At 48.2% G+C, this 16,457-nt stretch overlaps 1 protein-coding gene and 1 long non-coding RNA gene across 2 annotated transcripts; one reads left to right on the forward strand and one right to left on the reverse strand.

The window, feature by feature from the left end:
• The first annotated feature begins 319 nt into the window (after nucleotides 1-319).
• On the forward strand, nucleotides 320-5,336 carry MPZ (myelin protein zero). Its single transcript, XM_002928732.4, has 6 exons — nucleotides 320-470; nucleotides 2,855-3,021; nucleotides 3,262-3,475; nucleotides 3,704-3,839; nucleotides 3,947-4,004; nucleotides 4,121-5,336. Exons 1-6 carry the CDS (start codon nucleotides 374-376, stop codon nucleotides 4,220-4,222), a joined length of 774 nt encoding a protein of 257 aa, XP_002928778.2. The 5' UTR covers nucleotides 320-373; the 3' UTR covers nucleotides 4,223-5,336.
• Nucleotides 5,337-13,266: 7,930 nt separating this feature from the next.
• LOC109491162 lies at nucleotides 13,267-15,739 on the reverse strand. Its single transcript, XR_004627408.1, has 3 exons — nucleotides 14,761-15,739; nucleotides 14,510-14,577; nucleotides 13,267-13,295 (listed from the first exon to the last, which is right to left on the reverse strand). It is a non-coding gene; the product is annotated as an uncharacterized LOC109491162 (long non-coding RNA).
• Between the last annotated feature and the right edge of the window lie 718 nt (nucleotides 15,740-16,457).

Below are 16,457 nucleotides of genomic sequence, written 5' to 3' on the forward strand. Positions count from 1 at the left end.
TTAGAGAAGTGTGTTTATGTCCCTTTTTCTGCCCCTCTCCCTCACAACCCCCCCACCCCAGCATTCCAGCCCAGGGCAGGGGTAGGCCAGCAGACACAAAGCCCTCTGTGTATGGGGTGGTATGTGTCCCCCCCACCCCTCCACCCAGAGGACACAATGCCCCTTCTGCTCCCTGTGTTCTGCCCCCCTCCCCACCACCTCTCAACTGCGCATGCCAGGCTGCAATTGGTTACCGGCTCAGGACAGCCCCCTCATACTGGGGCCCCAGGGGATTTTAAGCGGATTCCAGGAACCCCCGCTCAGTTCCTTTTCCCCCACTCTCCCAACCCCGCAGACGTTCAATTCCTTTTCCCCTACTCTCCCAACCCTGCAGATGCTCCGGGCCCTAGCCCCTGGCCCAGCTATGGCTCCTGGGGCTCCCTCGTCCAGCCCCAGTCCTATCCTGGCTGCGCTGCTCTTCTCCTCTTTGGGTAAGTGGAGCCACCCTAGTCTGGGGGCCCTGGGACTCAGGATGCTTCTCAGCAACCTTCTCACTGCTTCGCTGCAGTCCCCACTGCAACCAAAGAGTGAGCAGGATCAGGAAGGCAATATTATATTCAGAGGAAAAAAATATGTGTGTGTATATACATATATATATATATATATATAGTTTGGAGGGAGGCAATAAAGGTATTCTGTGAAGGGAGAAGGTAAAAGAGAGTGTAGAGAACTTCTCTGAGGTGGACCTGACTGGACCCAGGATGGAAAGTAGTAACATGGCCCCAGAGCCATGCTGAGGGCCTGGTGGGAAGTGGTGTGATTGTGGGGTAGGGAACAGGGTCAGACACCTGGGTTCTGGTCCCTACTTCTTCCCTGACAGTGTGAGATGTCCTTAACCTTAGTTTCCTTAAGAGAAAAGTCAGGGAATGTGATCTAAGGAAGGAGCCCAACTCTTCCAATCCTTTGTCTCTTGGTGCCTCAGTTTCTCCCTGTGGATCCATTGTCTATTATACGGGTGAGTGGAGTAGAAGAGAGATTCCATGAGATTCTAAGATCTTGTCCATCTAGAGTTGTCTTCCTCCATAAGTTGACCAACCCCTTCCTCACCCCATGGCAGATGTTGGGTGAGCAAGAGGAGGTCAAAGTAGGGTCATTTGAATGGATGCTTTCCTTCTCCAAACCGCCCCAAAGCTTAGTACATTAGATGAGCAGTAGGCAAATTGGGGGTGGGGCAGAAGTGCTAAGAACATCCAAGGTTCTCTTCTGTCAGATCTTTGAGTCCTAAACCCATAACCTATACTCTTCTGGGTGTTGTACTGGACTACCCTGGGACACCCAGAGAAAATGTTAAAGATAGGGAGTTAGAGAAGGTCATAGTGAGGGAAATGGGGAGAGGGAGTCTTGGAGAATAAGGAAGAGAGTTCTGTCCCAGAACCTGTCCCACCCATTATGGAACCATTGCACAGAACCAAAGGGCAGTGGTTAATGTTAGAACAGGAGGAATAGAAGTTAGATCCAATGAATAACCTTTGTTGTTGCATTTGGGTTTCCCAAGAGAGCTCTAAGAAGTGAGTCACTGATATTGCATGCTGAGGTGGGAGATTTGAGACTATGGAGCAGGAGTGGGGGGGTTAAGGGGTAGGGGGATGGCATAAGCCCCCAACATTGGTCAGACAATGCGTCTCTGTTTGTTTGGTTTCTTCCTCCCCCTCCCATAGAACAAAAGGGTCTACAGTTGCCCCCACCCAGGGCCAGCCCACACACATAATCTCCCTGGAATGGCCTTCCTTGTGTGGGTGAATCTTGGGAGTGGCACTGGGCCAGCATGGCCAAGAGAAGAGTGAGGAGGGTCAAACCACAGAAAGCTCACACACAGAGTCATCTGAGCTCTGGGCTCAGAGGCCTTCCTCTGTACCCAGCTTCCCCGGAGAGGGGTACAAGATCCTTCCCTCCCTAACCTCCCAGTCAAGAGCAAGCTTTATGGCAACTAGGGATTCAGCAGGGAGAAGGGTTGAGCCAGGGAAAAACATTCTTGAGTTCTTTTGTTTTCTTTTTTTTTTTCCTGCAAGAAATTTGAGTTTGTGATGCTGTGAAATACTATACAGCTGTTAAAAATAAGATTGCTCTATATGAATCAACATGGGAAGCTCTGATAGGTGATAGATAGATGATAGATTCTATATATATATATTCTTCAGTGGAAAAAAAAAACAAGTAAAATATGATGCAATGTATGTCAAAAGAAAAGAAAGCTCCGTAAAACAAAACTATGTCATATAAGCACACATACATCTTGAGTTTGTTGAGTTTACGCTGCACTTGATACATAGAAAAAAGGTTACACACTAAATTGATTAACAGTGGTCATGTCTGGGAGAGGACTACAGGAAAGGAATTGCTTGGGGGGGTTGTATTAAGAGGAACTCTAGCTTTATCTCTATGGGTTGAATAGTTTATAAAAAGAATGCAATATGTGTTACTGTATAACTTATAATAAATTTTATTTTTTATTTTTTTAACTTATAATAAATTTGTAAAACCTTAAAACCTCCATCTAAGGGGTAATCTAAGAGTTAAATACTGACCCAAAGGGAAAGTGAGACGTGGAGACAGAATTTAACTTCTGGAAGTCCTCAAGAGGGGTGTGTTACTGCTGATTTCATTTTCTTTAATGAACATATTAAAGAGCTGGAACCTACACAGTGTTCCCGCCCAACTATTCAGTCCGCGCAGAGAGATTTGGGCTTGCGGGTTGATCACTGCTGCCCCAGCTTTGCTATGGCCTCTGACTCAGCCCCTGACTTCTATTGGTCTCACTTCCTCTATATGCCTCTTTGGGCAAACCTGGGCATCTGAGTCCCCTCTCTGCTTGCAGTGCTCCCCCTGGCCCAGGCCATTGTGGTTTACACGGACAAGGAGGTCCACGGCGCAGTGGGCTCCCGGGTGACCCTGTACTGCTCCTTCTGGTCCAGCGAGTGGGTCTCAGATGACATCTCCTTTACCTGGCGCTACCAGCCCGAAGGGGGCCGTGACGCCATCTCGGTGAGTGCCTCAGGGAGTCCTGGGATTGGATAAGGACAGGTGGTTTCAAAGGACAATAGAAAAGAGAACTTGAGCAAAAGAGGAGAAATCCTTTAAGAACTGTAACTCCCACTTTGGCAAGGCGAGTGGCAATCTGACTAGGGCCTATCTACACTGTCTCCCCCACCCCCAACTACCCTCTCCAGCCCAGGATCCCTCACCCTGAGGGTAGGCTCACATACTTCCCCTCATTCCTCATAGATCTTCCACTATGCAAAGGGACAACCCTACATTGACGAGGTGGGGACCTTTAAAGAGCGCATCCAGTGGGTAGGGGACCCTCACTGGAAGGATGGCTCTATCGTCATACACAACCTGGACTACAGTGACAACGGCACCTTCACCTGTGACGTCAAAAACCCACCAGACATAGTGGGCAAGACTTCTCAGGTCACACTCTATGTCTTTGAAAAAGGTGTGAGGGGGTCTGGGAATACACAGTGGGATGGGTATCAGGGAGGACTGGGGAGTTGGGGGAAGAGGCAAAATGCCTGGGCGATCGCCCTTCAGGCTCCAGGAGGGTGGGCGGAAGGCAGCCTTGGCTGAGAGCCGTAAACCCCCCGGCAGCAGGGAGCAGGTGTGGGGCTAAGAACCAAAGGGGTATGACCCTGCTCACTCCTTTACTCCTTTCCCCCCCTCCTAGTGCCCACCAGGTACGGGGTAGTACTGGGAGCCGTGATTGGGGGTGTCATAGGGGTGGTGTTACTGCTGCTGGTGCTGTTCTATCTGGTTCGTTATTGCTGGCTGCGCAGGCAGGAGGCCCTACAGAGGAGACTCAGGTAAGGGGAGTCTGCCCCCCTCCCTCTAATCCCACTGTTGCCCATCTGGGCAGAGGCTACTCCGGGGCGGGGGGGGGGCACACCGACAGCAACCCCTTTCCCTGCAGTGCCATGGAGAAGGGGAAATTGCACAAGGCCGCGAAGGACTCCAAGCGTGGCCGGCAGGTGAGTGGGACCCGGGGCCCGGCCGAGCTGCGGTGCTGCCAGGCAGCAGTGAGGGGTGGGGTGGGAAGAGGCAGGCCCCAGCAGACCGGGGGCTGATGTGTGACCCCCCCCTGCAGACGCCAGTGCTGTACGCCATGCTGGATCACAGCCGAAGCACCAAAGCTGCCAGCGAGAAGAAGTCCAAGGGGCTGGGGGAGTCTCGCAAGGATAAGAAATAGCGGTTAGCGGGCCGGGCGGGGGGTCGGGGAGCAGGGGCTGAGTCCACCAAAGCCTCTCAGGTGGTGGTCATCGAGATGGAGCTTCGGAAGGATGAGCAGAGCTCGGAACTCCGGCCTGCGGTCAAGTCCCCCAGCAGAACCAGCCTCAAGAACGCCCTCAAGAACATGATGGGCCTGGACTCAGACAAGTGACCACGCCTCCGGGCCCTGCCACAGCAGGGGGACCTAGGCTCCTCTTATCCCCCGTCTAGGTGCTTTCCTCCTTAGCTCCCCAGCCCCGCCCTGCCCTCAGCGCCCTTGAGATGTAAGTTTCATTCCAAAGTTCATTCCCCAGGCACTTCCTGTTTCCCCCACCTTCCTTCCCTGGCTTGCTGGGAGCCCAGGGCCTGACCCTACCCTTCACCGGCCCCAAGGACTGTGTGTTTGGTGCCTGTCCCTGCGGCACCGAGAAGAAAGGGACCTTGATACCCCGTGCCTCAACCCCAGGCCACCTGGTCTTTCCGTCCCTTGCACCACCCAGCGTTTTCCTTGCTCTTTTCTCTCTGACCCTCCCTCCCTTCCATCAGGTGGCCCAGCTCCGTCCTGTGTCCTCCCAGCTAACACCCGGATCCTCCAGATCAGACTCTCCTTCAGGGTTTATTTAGGTGGTTAGTTATTTTTTATTTTTTAATCCATTCTTTTTTGTTTGTTGGCCTGTGCCCTCCCCCCATGACTGAGTACCAATGACGTCATGTGGTTTTTGCAATTCCTCACTCCCCCATTAAATCCTTAATGGAGAGCCAGCCCAAGCAGAGGGGCCCCTGATGCTCAGTCCTCAACTACGGAATTGGTGCCCGTAACCACTTTGGAGCACTCTTCTGGGACTCAAGGTCATGGGGAAAGAGAGACAGAGAGAGGCAAAGAATCCTCACAGGTCAGGGAATTGAGGAGGGGCCAAATAAGCCTTAAGAAATGGCTTTTAAACAACCAAAGAGAAAGGAAAACAAATGGAAAATGGGGGGGGGGAGGGGAAAGGCTGCACTCCCAGCCGTAGGGGATTGTTAGGATTTTTCTACATTCTGTATATTTCTTCTCAAACCCCCAATATCCTTAAATGTTTAATAAACACTGACATTTCCAGAAATTCTGCCTCCATCTCCAATTTCCTCATTCTCCCGGGAATATCCCTGCCCCTTATTCCTTCCCCTACCTCCTACCTTCTTCCCCCCTTCCCACTCCTCTTCCTCATCTACCGGTTTCAGTTAAGACTTTGGCTTTATGGTATGGACTTCCATAGCAGAGTGGAAAGAACTCTGAAACCAGCTGGCAAGACACATTCAACAAATACCCAGTGAGCTTACACTATGTGCTAAACTGTGTGTCAGGCTCTACGCTTACACGGGTTAAACACGGACTCCCTCTTGGCCAGGATCTGAATTTTGAAAATATGTCGGCCACTCACTAGCTGTGTGGCCCATGGCTAGTTATTTGACTTTGATGAGCCTGTCTCTGCATTTGTAAACTCAGATGATACCTTCCCTGCTTAATTCCCAGGATTTTTATGAGAGCCACATGAGATCCTGCATACGGAAAACTTCACAAACTATAAATTGATGTGCAGTGAAGATATTAGGGATCAGTCCTTTAGAGATGTTTCTACATCTTGCCTAAAAGATTACACTTTACGAACTAGCGTAAATCCCAGCCCTACAAACACGCACACATGCAGCATTGGTTGGTTCACTGTCTGAGCTATGCTATTAATACCTCATCGTCTAGTTTGTTGGCATGCCGTTAATATCCTGGAATACTTAGACGATTGTTCAAAGACATATGTACATATCATTTTCTCCTGGGTGGGGAGCTTGGGGGTCACTGATGGCAAAAAAACATGACTCCCACAGGTTGTGTCTTCAACTTGTTAAGAGGTTAAAGATAGGGGCGCCTGGGTGGCACAGCGATTAAGCGTCCGCCTTTGGCTCAGGGCATGATCCCAGCGTTATGGGATCGAGCCCCACATCAGGCTCCTCCGCTATGAGCCTGCTTCTTCCTCTCCCACTCCCCCTGCTTGTATTCCCTCTCTCGCTGGCTATCTCTATCTCTGTCAAATAAATAAATAAAATTTAAAAAAAAAGAGGTTAAAGATAAGATTTTTTAATAGATTTTATTTATTTACCTGAGAGAGAGCATAGATTACTTAAAAATAAAATCTTAAAAAAAAGTAGAGATTGAAACAACCTGGAAGACATCTTTTGTTTGTCTCACATGCTGTATATTTTTTATTTAAATTAAAGCTACTTTCGATCATCTTAAGCTGAATATTGTCCCCCCCATCCAGGCGAGGGCTGCATTCTCACCACTCATTTTCTTACCTGCCTGACCACTCTTAATGTACAAATTTGCTACCCTGCCTTAAAACATCCAAGAAATTGGACAAATATTTATGGGTGGGAGTGAGGTTGGGGTGGGGAGACTATAGTCAGACCACACACACAGAGCTCTTCACAGGTCCTCAACCAGAGGAGCTCATCTCTGGTTACTCCTCAAACTCAACCATAGTCCCACCGAATATTCTGTTACCTAAAGACTAAATTGTGAAGTTAATGTCTAACAACTTCTATGATAACATAAAAATGAGAAGAAAGAGATGAGTACAATGTTTAACTTAGACAAATAAACACGTGTCTAAAACAAGCAAACAGAAAATATGCCAATTCAGTCCTCGTTTCTGTAATTGGTCAAGAAGCCATAATTGAGGGGCACCTGGGTGGCACGGCGGTTGGGTGTCTGCCTTCGGCTCAGGGCGTGATCCCGGCGTTGTGGGATCGAGCCCCACGTCAGGCTCCTCTGCTATGAGCCTGCTTCTTCCTCTCCCACTCCCTCTGCTTGTGTTCCCTCTCTCGCTGGCTGTCTCTATTTCTGTCAAATAAATAAATAAAATCTTAAAAAAAAAAAAGAAGCCATAATTGATATCTAGGAACTGCTTCCACTACTCATTCCAGATTTCCCCTGCCCTCAGCCAGAATCTCTGATAGTCAGGGTTCTTCAGCTGGTAAAGTGACCCAAACTTCCATTTCTGACTCAACGTCTGAGCTCTCAATGGCCCCACCTTTTTTTTTTTTGGCGCTCCGTGTTCCTGTTCACCTTTACTGTAAGGCATGGAAGTGCTAAGTGGTGGCCAGAGAATCCCCTGGGTTCCAGAAATAGCTCTCCCTCCTCCTGGTGTACACCAGCAACCCAAATTTCCCCTAGGTTATCAGGATCAATCACGCCCCAGGCTGAGTAATCCTTGAACCTCTTGGTTCCCAGATGACCAGGTGGTAGTCTCATCTTCCAGTTCAATGGAACCATTGTGTTCACGGGTAGAAAGATGCTTCCTCTGGGGACTGAGCCCTTCAAACCAGCAGAGCTCAAAGTTGCTGAGAGAAACAAAATTCTGTGAGGGGATTATCAGGTGTAATAGTGACAGAGCCACATCACTTCCACGCCCGACGTCTGAATCCTATATTCTGGCTGTGGGGAAGACGAAGGCTCTGATGCAAAGCATCTATTGCAGCTGGTGAAACAGAGCTCCATCCTTCCAGTATTGTCTTCCAGCCAGGGCTGTGAGTCTTCAGTAAGCCCTTCCATGTTTCAAATAGGCATCTGCTCCCATGTGATGCGGTATATGGTAAGACTGCTGAATTCCATGAGCACAAGCCCATTATGGCACTTTCTTTGCTATGACATAAGTTCCTTGATTAGACAGAATGCTATAGGGAATGCTACAACTACAGGTAAGGCATTCCGTGAATCCACCAGTGCCAGTGCTGGCAGAAGGATTATGAGCAAAGAGGGCAAATCCGTGTCCAGAGTATGACTATTCCAGTGAGGGCAAATCTACACACCCCCTGTGATGAAAGAGGTCTGATACGATTAACCTGCCATCAGATGTCTGGCTGCTTCCCCCAGGGAATAGTACACATCAGGGACTCAGTGTTGGTCTCTGCTGTTGACATAGTAGCATTCAGCAATTGTATTAACCAGATCAGCCTTGATAAGGAGAAATCTATGTTGCTGAGCTCATTCACAGCCTCCAGGCCTGCCAACATGGCTACTTTGTTCAAGAAACCGTTGAGCAAGCACTGGGGTGAACAGGGAGAGAGGCCTTTGGTGGGCATTCACCACCTCAGCCCATTCTCAGCATTCCGCTCACACATCTCTTCCCCAGACCTCCTTGCCACCAATCTTCCAATCCTGTTCTTTCTGGTCTCGGACCATCTAGCGAAACCGTTAGTAAGTGCCCTTGAAACAGGGTGGATCTTCCCTCTAGCCACCTCTCAGTCCAGAGAGTAGACAACCAAACATACTGCCCCCAAGACCAGTCTTTTTCCTTCACTGAGAGAATGTTCCTTCACCATTGTCCTCCAGTGTCACTCCTGAGGGGCTAGAATGCTATAGCTCTTCACTTTTGAAGTGTATTGATTTATTTTAAAATAATCTTTTTAAAGTAGGTTCCACGCTGGGCTTGAACTCACAACCCTGAGATCAAGATCTGAGCTGAGATCAACAGTCAGAAGCTTAACTGACTGAACCACCCAAGTGCCCCTATTTATTTATTTACTTATTTATTTTAGTAATCTCTACACCCAACGTGGGGCTTGAACTCACCACCCCAAGATCAAGAGTCACATGCTATTCCAAGTGAGAGAGCTGGGCCCCCCTTTAGCTCTTCACTTTGGGTACCAGCATGTAAACCAGGCTGAGTTTGTTTGTTTTAATGTCGTCGACTGGTCGTGCACTGAGGAAGAAGAGGCAATGCAACAGGAGCAGTGTCAAAGGAACCAGGGCCACCTGCTCTTACAACTTCCCTCTGCACCTGCTCGAGCTTGGTTCTTTATACACAGCTTCCAGGAGCGGGAAACTGCTGTTGTGTGCACCCACTCTCAGCGCTGGGTGGATGAGACCACAGCTCGTTCATGTTGGGAAGCTCAGGTCCCATGGTCACCTGATGTTCTCTAGTCTTTTCCTGCTTAGCTCACTCAGGGGAGCTGAAGGCTGTAAGCCAGGGCTATATATCTCACACGATCTCTGAATGCAGGAGACCGATAAGGGGAGCAGAATAAAATGTGAGTTAGGGAATCAGAAAGGCGTGAAGTTTTAAGGGAGTTTTTTAACCCTTCCGAACCCCTCTGAATTTACTAAATAGTGTGATATCGTGTAATTGTTAATGAGACTCAAGGTACAATCTTGACGTTTATATTAAGAAATACTTCTTTGATCCTCGTCCTGTTTCTGGCATAGAGCTCCAAAACTCTTGGAATTTCCTAATTGATGAGAACAATAAAGGTGTAATTTGTTATGTTAGCGAGGTGCCCCATGGAAAGCCCCTAGATAACCCGTCCCCCTGACCTCCAGGGAAGGGAGGGCGTGCTTAGAGGTTGAATCAATGAGTTAACACTCATGCCTGTATAATGAAGCCTCCATAAAAACCTAAAAGGATGGGGTTCAGAGAGCTTCTGGGTTGGCAAACACTTGGCAATGTGGGGAAAGTGGCACAGTTGGAGAGGATATGGAAGCTTCTTTCCCCATACACTGCCCTGTATATCTATCTATTCTATATGTCCGTGTTAGAGTTCTATCCTTTCATAATAAGCCGGCAATCTGGTAGATAAAATGTTTCTCGGTGAGCTGCTCTAGCAAGTTAGTCAAATCCAAGGACGGGGTTGTTGAAACCTGTGACCTATAGCAAGTTGGTCAGAAGCACAGGTGAAAACTTGGACTTGCAATGGGCATCTGACGGGGGTGGGGAGCAGTCTTGTAGGACTAAACCCTTAACTTGGGGGGTCCGACATTATCCCCAAGTAGACAGTGTTAGAACTGAGTTGAATTGTAGGGCATCCAGCTAGTGTTAGAGAATTGCTTGGTGGCGTGGGGAAACCATGCACACAGAAACACAAACACACTGGAATTGGGAGCTGAGCCCATATAAGAGAAATATTGAATGTCAGATTATTAGACTGGTGTTAGAATAAAAAGTTATTGCCTGATTCAGAAAAGCCTTCAATAACAGCTTCCTTCCTTAGAAAGTACTTTGGGGTCACCTAGACGATTTTACTTTTTTTTTTCTTAAGGAGAGAGAGAGAGAGAAAGCATGTGGGAGGTAGGGGGTAGAGGGAGAGGGAGAGAGAGAATCTTAAGCCGATGTGAGCCCAGCGCAGAGCCTGACATGGGTCTTGATCTCTTGACCCTGAGATCAAAACCTGACCTGAAATCAAGAGTTGGAGGCTTGGGGCGCCTGGGTGGCACAGTGGTTGGGCGTGATCCCGGCGTTATGGAATCGAGCCCCACATCAGGCTCCTCCACGGTGAGCCTGCTTCTTCCTCTCCCACTCCCCCTGCTTGTGTTCCCTCTCTTGCTGGCTGTCTCTATCTCTGTCAAATAAATAAATAAAATCTTTAAAAAAAAAAAAAAAGAGTTGGAGGCTTAACCGACTGAACCACCCAGGTACCCCTTTCTAAAAATAATTAAATTAATTATTTTTTTTAGAGAGGGAGAGAGAGAGAAGGGTGGGGGAGGGGCAAAGGGAGAGGGAGAGAGAATCTTAAGCAAACTCTATACCCAGAGAGAGCCTGATGCAGGGCTTGATCTCACAACACTGAGATCATGACCTGAGCTGATACCAAGAGTCGGACACCTAACCAACCGAGCCATCAAAGTGCCCCTGGGATCATCTAGAAGATTTTAAATCAGATCTATTGTTCTAGTCCTGAAGCCCTCTTAACTCACCGTGTAATTTAGTGTATTTTTCTCTTAGAAAAATGGAATTGACAAAATAACCATTAAGAAATACCAGGGGCACCTGGGTGACTCAGTCACTTAAGTGTCCAACTCTTGATCTCAGCTCAGGTCTTGATCTCAGGCTTGTGAGTTCAAGCCCTACGTTGGGCTTCACACTGGGCGAGAAACCTACTTTAAAAAAATTATACCAATATAAGATTAACAAGTCTGAGAATCTAATGTACAGAATGGTGATAATAGCTACTAATACTGAAAATATACCTGACTGTTGCTAAGAGAATAGATGTTAAATGTTCTCACCACAAAAAAGAAATAATAACTATGTAATGAGGATGTAGCCAATACTGCAGAGCTCATCACTTTGCAATGTATCAAGTCAACAGGTCGAACACTCTTAAACGTATACAATGCTATGGGTCAATTATATCTCCAAAAAAGCTGGAAAAAAAGAAGTTATATCAAAATCTATGTTCTATATTCCTTCCCAGAAGACAGTTGTCGTGAATTGAAATAAATGGAACATGCGATACTTGCAAAGACCTTATGAGAAATTACAGCTAAAGAGTATTGCCTTGTCCATTGAGCCAGGCTCCATCACGATAGTACCTTTCACTGGCTTTCCTCACTCCTGGTTAGGCATGCTCAGGAAATAAAAGGGATCAGAACACTTCCTTAGGAACAGTTACCCAGTGTGGATGAAGCCAAACGGGTGTGCTTCCCCCACAAGAGTAGGACGTCTGGGACTGAGCAAATGTGTCTGTACACACACACACACACACACACACACACACACACTGAGAGACAGAGAGCAATCTCATAAGCAGAGTATTGATTCTAGCATGTGAATGTTTGTATTGCTTTAAGGTAGAATAACGATTCAACAGAATCCGTCTGACTTATATCTCTTTGCTTATTCTAAAAGAACCACAAGTTAGGAATGGTCTGGAGAAGGAACTCACCCCTGTTTTGGGCAAGACCTAACACAGGCATCAAACCAGGCTGGGTTTTAATTCCTGCTGTAGCTCAAATGACCTGACTTCAAAACCTTGAGTTTTGTTAACTTAATATCTATCCTATGGAGCATTTCAAAGAAGACGTTGAGAATGTATGTAAGCCGTGTCACTAGGCACTTGGCGGAGAGTAGAAGTCCTAGCCATGCCAGTGCCTCATTATTCTCTACCTCCCTCCCTTTTCCTCTTTTCAGTTGAAGGAAGCGGGGGAACTTCTCTCCCAGCACACTCAGGGAGAAGGACCTAACTCACTGTCCGCTGGTCTGGACCTCAGTCTATCACTGTCTGCTCCACAATTCAGACACCATCACAACGCAGACATGGTCCTTTTGTCCTGCAAAGGCTTTCCTTTCTCGGCATTAAGCGTGGATCCCTGCTGAGCCCCCTGCTATTTATCTTGTGGTCCCATTCCAAGTGCCCCGCCCATGGTAAAGACTTACAGCTTAGCTGGAAGTTTTGGGGGTCTCTTTTAAAAAGGAAAGTTATGGGGCGCCTGGGTGGCACAGCGGTTAAGCGTCTGCCTTCGGCTCAGGGCGTGATCCCAGCGTTCTGGGATCGAGCCCCACATCAGGCTCCTCTGCTATGAGCCTGCTTCTTCCTCTCCCACTCCCCCTGCTTGTGTTCCCTCTCTCGCTAGCTGTCTCTATCTCTGTCAAATAAATAAATAAAATCTTTACAAAAAAAAATAAAAAAAAAATAAAAAGGAAAGTTGTGGAAGCAGAAGAAAGACAGAGTCCTGAATCTTCAGGCTAGTGCTGGGCCTGGGTTTCCAAAGGCTTAAGGCAATAGTTCCCAACGCCCTCAATCCAGTGCCCCTTTTATTCTCCTGAACAACATTCATGCGCAATATAAACTAGATACCTACTTTCAAAAAGTAAATCTAATACTCTAAGTGTACTATAAAGGTGGAATAAAAGATTAATTTATTTAAAAAAGGGAAAGTATCTTAATATGTAATGTCCGGCGTGACTACACATGTAATAGAGCTGACAGAGCCTTGAACTCCATATAGAATCCCTGTGAGCACAACAGCAGAAGACACGCACAGCAGGTATCAGCAGCTCCAATCCCACAAGTAGCAGTGTCCTTGATAACACGGGTCTCTGAAACGGTGAGCATCGCGTGGTAAAAATTCTGAACAGGGGCGCCTGGCTGGCACAGTGGTTAAGCATCTGCCTTCGGCTCAGAGCGTGATCCTGGCGTTCTGGGATCGAGCCCCACATCAGGCTCCTCTGCTAGGAGCCTGCTTCTTCCTCTCCCACTCCCCCTGCTTGTGTTCCCTCTCTCGCTGGCTGTCTCTATCTCTGTCAAATAAATAAATAAAATCTTAAAAAAAAAAATTCTGAACAAAGCAAATGATAAGTTCTTTCGATCTACACACTAGTTGCATTTCTGGGAAATTCGTGTTTAAAATGGTTCAAAAAATATATTGTGTTCATATGTAAAATGAAGCTGAGTCCTAGGCTCCCTCGGATAATAACAGGTTTTTCACCTACGTTAGAATCCGGTGGGACTTTTAAAAGACACGTGGGATGTGGGACATTTTGTGTAGCACTGTACTGGTCATTGCAGGATGCCTAGCATCTTTGGCCCCAAGACACGAAGTAATACCAGGAGACCCTCCTCCATGCCCACCCAACCCCCCAACATATGAAGATAACCAATAATTACCCTCACGGATTTCCAGAACATCCCCTAGAGGGCAGTACGTCCCCCTGTTGAGAAGAGGCTGAGGGGACTAAATGTGACCCGGAACCCTCCCATGAGTTAAGGGAGAGTTTGGTTTCCTTTCATGATGGCCGCATCCATTCACCCTGATGCCTCATGTGAGTCTGTTGACCCTCCTTCTAGGCCCACCTGTCAGCCCACCTCCCAAGTTCTGAGGCCCACTTCTCTGTCCATTTCACTTCATCCAGCACCAGGGGAGAAGGCTGGATATCAGGCACCGATAGAATTCTAGAAGGAGTCTGGCAGAGCAAGCGGGGAAAGCCAGATCTGGTCCTTCCCCGGAAGGATGGAGGCCGGAGAGGATCCAGATCTCACCTGTGTGGGCCACGAGAGACCAAGCAGGTATGGCTGCACTCAGCTAAGGGAAGCTCTGTCCTCAAACTTGGCTGGACAGCATCCATGCCTTCCAAGCTGTCTGCCTTCACCCATCCAGTCCCTTATCCAGGTGGTCCAGATTCTGGAGCCACGCTGCCTGGGTTCCGGTCCTAGATCAACCATTCACTCTGCTTTGGGAAGGTTATTTAATCTCTCTGTGCCTCCGTTTTTTTCATGTGTAAAATGGGGATAATAGTATCTATGTCTTGGTTTCTAAGAATTAAGTGAGTTGATGGAGGTAAAAGTGCTTTGAACAGTGTCTGGCGCACAGTATTTTACAAATCTTAGGTATTATTATGGTCGTCACCATTCATGTGCTTCAGGGAGCGTTACGCTGGGGAGTTACCCAAGCTGGGGGATGAGCATTCCTAAGGACCCTAACTGTGGTGAAACCGAAGCTGACAGGGTTACGTACGAGGAAGAACACTTGCAGCTACTCCGGCAGAGATGGCTCCCTTGTTTCATTCTTGAAGGTCTAGGTGACTGGGGAGGAAGAAAGGCCAATTACCAACACCCTCATCATCCTCATCGCCATCATCACACTAAGGGGAAAACAGAATGCTGAATGGGAGAGGGAGGGCTGTCAAGGCCAAGGCTGGATAGAGGAGGGACGTGGGCAAGGAGGGAACAAGGAAGCGTTTCCTGCAGCCTTGAGAAAGGGCTTACTTTCTGACCGTGCATGGCCTGTAAGTCTCTGCCTTTGTAGATCTGGAGACCAAGCTGCTCCCTGAACGACCAGCAAAGGAACAAACGTCTTGACCTGCAAACCCTCAGTCTTCAGAGCACAGGCAGCGGACGTGCTGCATCTGGAGAGAAGGTGGTGAAGAGCAGGGGGGAACAGCTCACTGGAGAGGGAATCCCGTAAGCGCTGGGTCTCAGGGACCAAGTACAGCAGGAACAAAGTCACTCCCAAGAATGGCCACCCCCCTCCCCCACAAACAACCCCAGAAATAAAGGAAACACGGCAAGGGCAAGAGGGGAAGAGAGAGAGCAGAAGTGGGCAGGAAGGGCAGCTCAAAGGACATTGGGGCAGGAGTCAAGTGCAAGAGAAAGAGATGGACATGGGGCCAGATCAAGGAGACGTCAAGAGTCCTTCCCAGCAAGGACTCCAAGCCCCTGAAAGTAGGTTGTCCCGGGAAGCAGGATCCTTGTCCCCTTTAGCTGCCTGAATTTCTCCCAAAACCTTCACCTTCAAGTCTGGGCTTTGGGAACATATTCCGAATTATCCCCCCCCCTCAGATCTCCAGACTTCTTCCACTTTCATCAGGGCTATCCTCCCAGCTCACCCACCCCTCCAATCCTCCCAGCTCACCCACCCCTCCATACACAGATGGAAAAGCACCGAAAGGCATGTCAGTGATAGACATGTGACAACTGAATTTGCTTTTTTTCCCTTGACTGTTTCTGCCTGTCTCTTCTGTTAAGCCACGTGTTAGAAGAGCGCTCACCAGTCCCCAAAGACTCGCAGTCTTTGCTCCACAAAACAAAGTACCCAGGGACAATTTACTGACCAATACTCTAGGACTGTGTCTCCAGTGGCAGGAACCAGAGGGACAGGGAAGAGAAATAGGGCTCTAGGACCCTAAGCAAGAGCTCCCAGCCCAAACCCAGGGTCCCAAGGAGGAGCTACAGATAAGCCAGAGAGAAGAGGGTCAATTTGAGTTCTAGACGGTAGGAGTAAGCGGACTGGCAGAGAGAAACTAGCTTTGAGAACCTTTACTGAGAACTACCACCAGCTCCGTTGAAGAGGCCCAAAGCTTTCTGGGTAGAACCATCTTTCCAAGCTAAGACTATATTTTTGCTACAATGCCCCCACCTTTTTTTTTTTTTTTAAAGATGCATGACAGCAAGTGTAATGCTTCTAGAGCAAGAAATGGTGACAGGGAAAACCATTTCGGCACCGTGCTCCAGATCAGTATGTCAAAACACCAATAGGCAGATAACCCTCCAAGCAGCCGAACCGATAAGAGAGGGCTGGTGGCGAACCCCGCTGTTGCCTTAGCACCCCCAGCTATCAGAAGCCCAGGTCACTGCAAACAGGGAGCGCCTGTCTTACCTCAGCGTCCACGGGGGCAGACCAAGGTGACGCACAGCCAACACCCATCTCACGTCCATGGATTATCCTGTAGCCGCGGGCTTGCTAGGCAAGGATCAACTCTGGGATATAGGCTGCCTTCCAGGATATTATCCCTTGCTTTCTACTCTCAGCTGCTACGTGTTTGCAGCTTCTGTATAATTTTTTTAAAGATTTTATTTATTTATTTATTTATTTGAGAGCAAGAAAAGAGAGCACGTGAGCAAGGGGAGGGACAGAGGGAGAGAGAGAGAATCTCAAGCAGACTCCCCACTGAGCACAGAGCCCC

The sequence above is a fragment of the Ailuropoda melanoleuca genome, chromosome 8 (assembly GCF_002007445.2).
Source record: "Ailuropoda melanoleuca isolate Jingjing chromosome 8, ASM200744v2, whole genome shotgun sequence".
Classification (NCBI taxonomy): domain Eukaryota; kingdom Metazoa; phylum Chordata; class Mammalia; order Carnivora; family Ursidae; genus Ailuropoda; species Ailuropoda melanoleuca.

Bases quoted from the DNA above. Each gene is read 5' to 3' on its own strand.
- MPZ (XM_002928732.4), top strand. From the start codon at position 374: ATGCTCCGGGCCCTAGCCCCTGGCCCAGCTATGGCTCCTGGGGCTCCC. The intron at 3,022-3,261 runs GTGAGTGCCTCA...CATTCCTCATAG, and splicing joins GGGGCCGTGACGCCATCTCG to ATCTTCCACTATGCAAAGGG. The intron at 3,476-3,703 runs GTGTGAGGGGGT...CCCCCCTCCTAG, and splicing joins ACTCTATGTCTTTGAAAAAG to TGCCCACCAGGTACGGGGTA.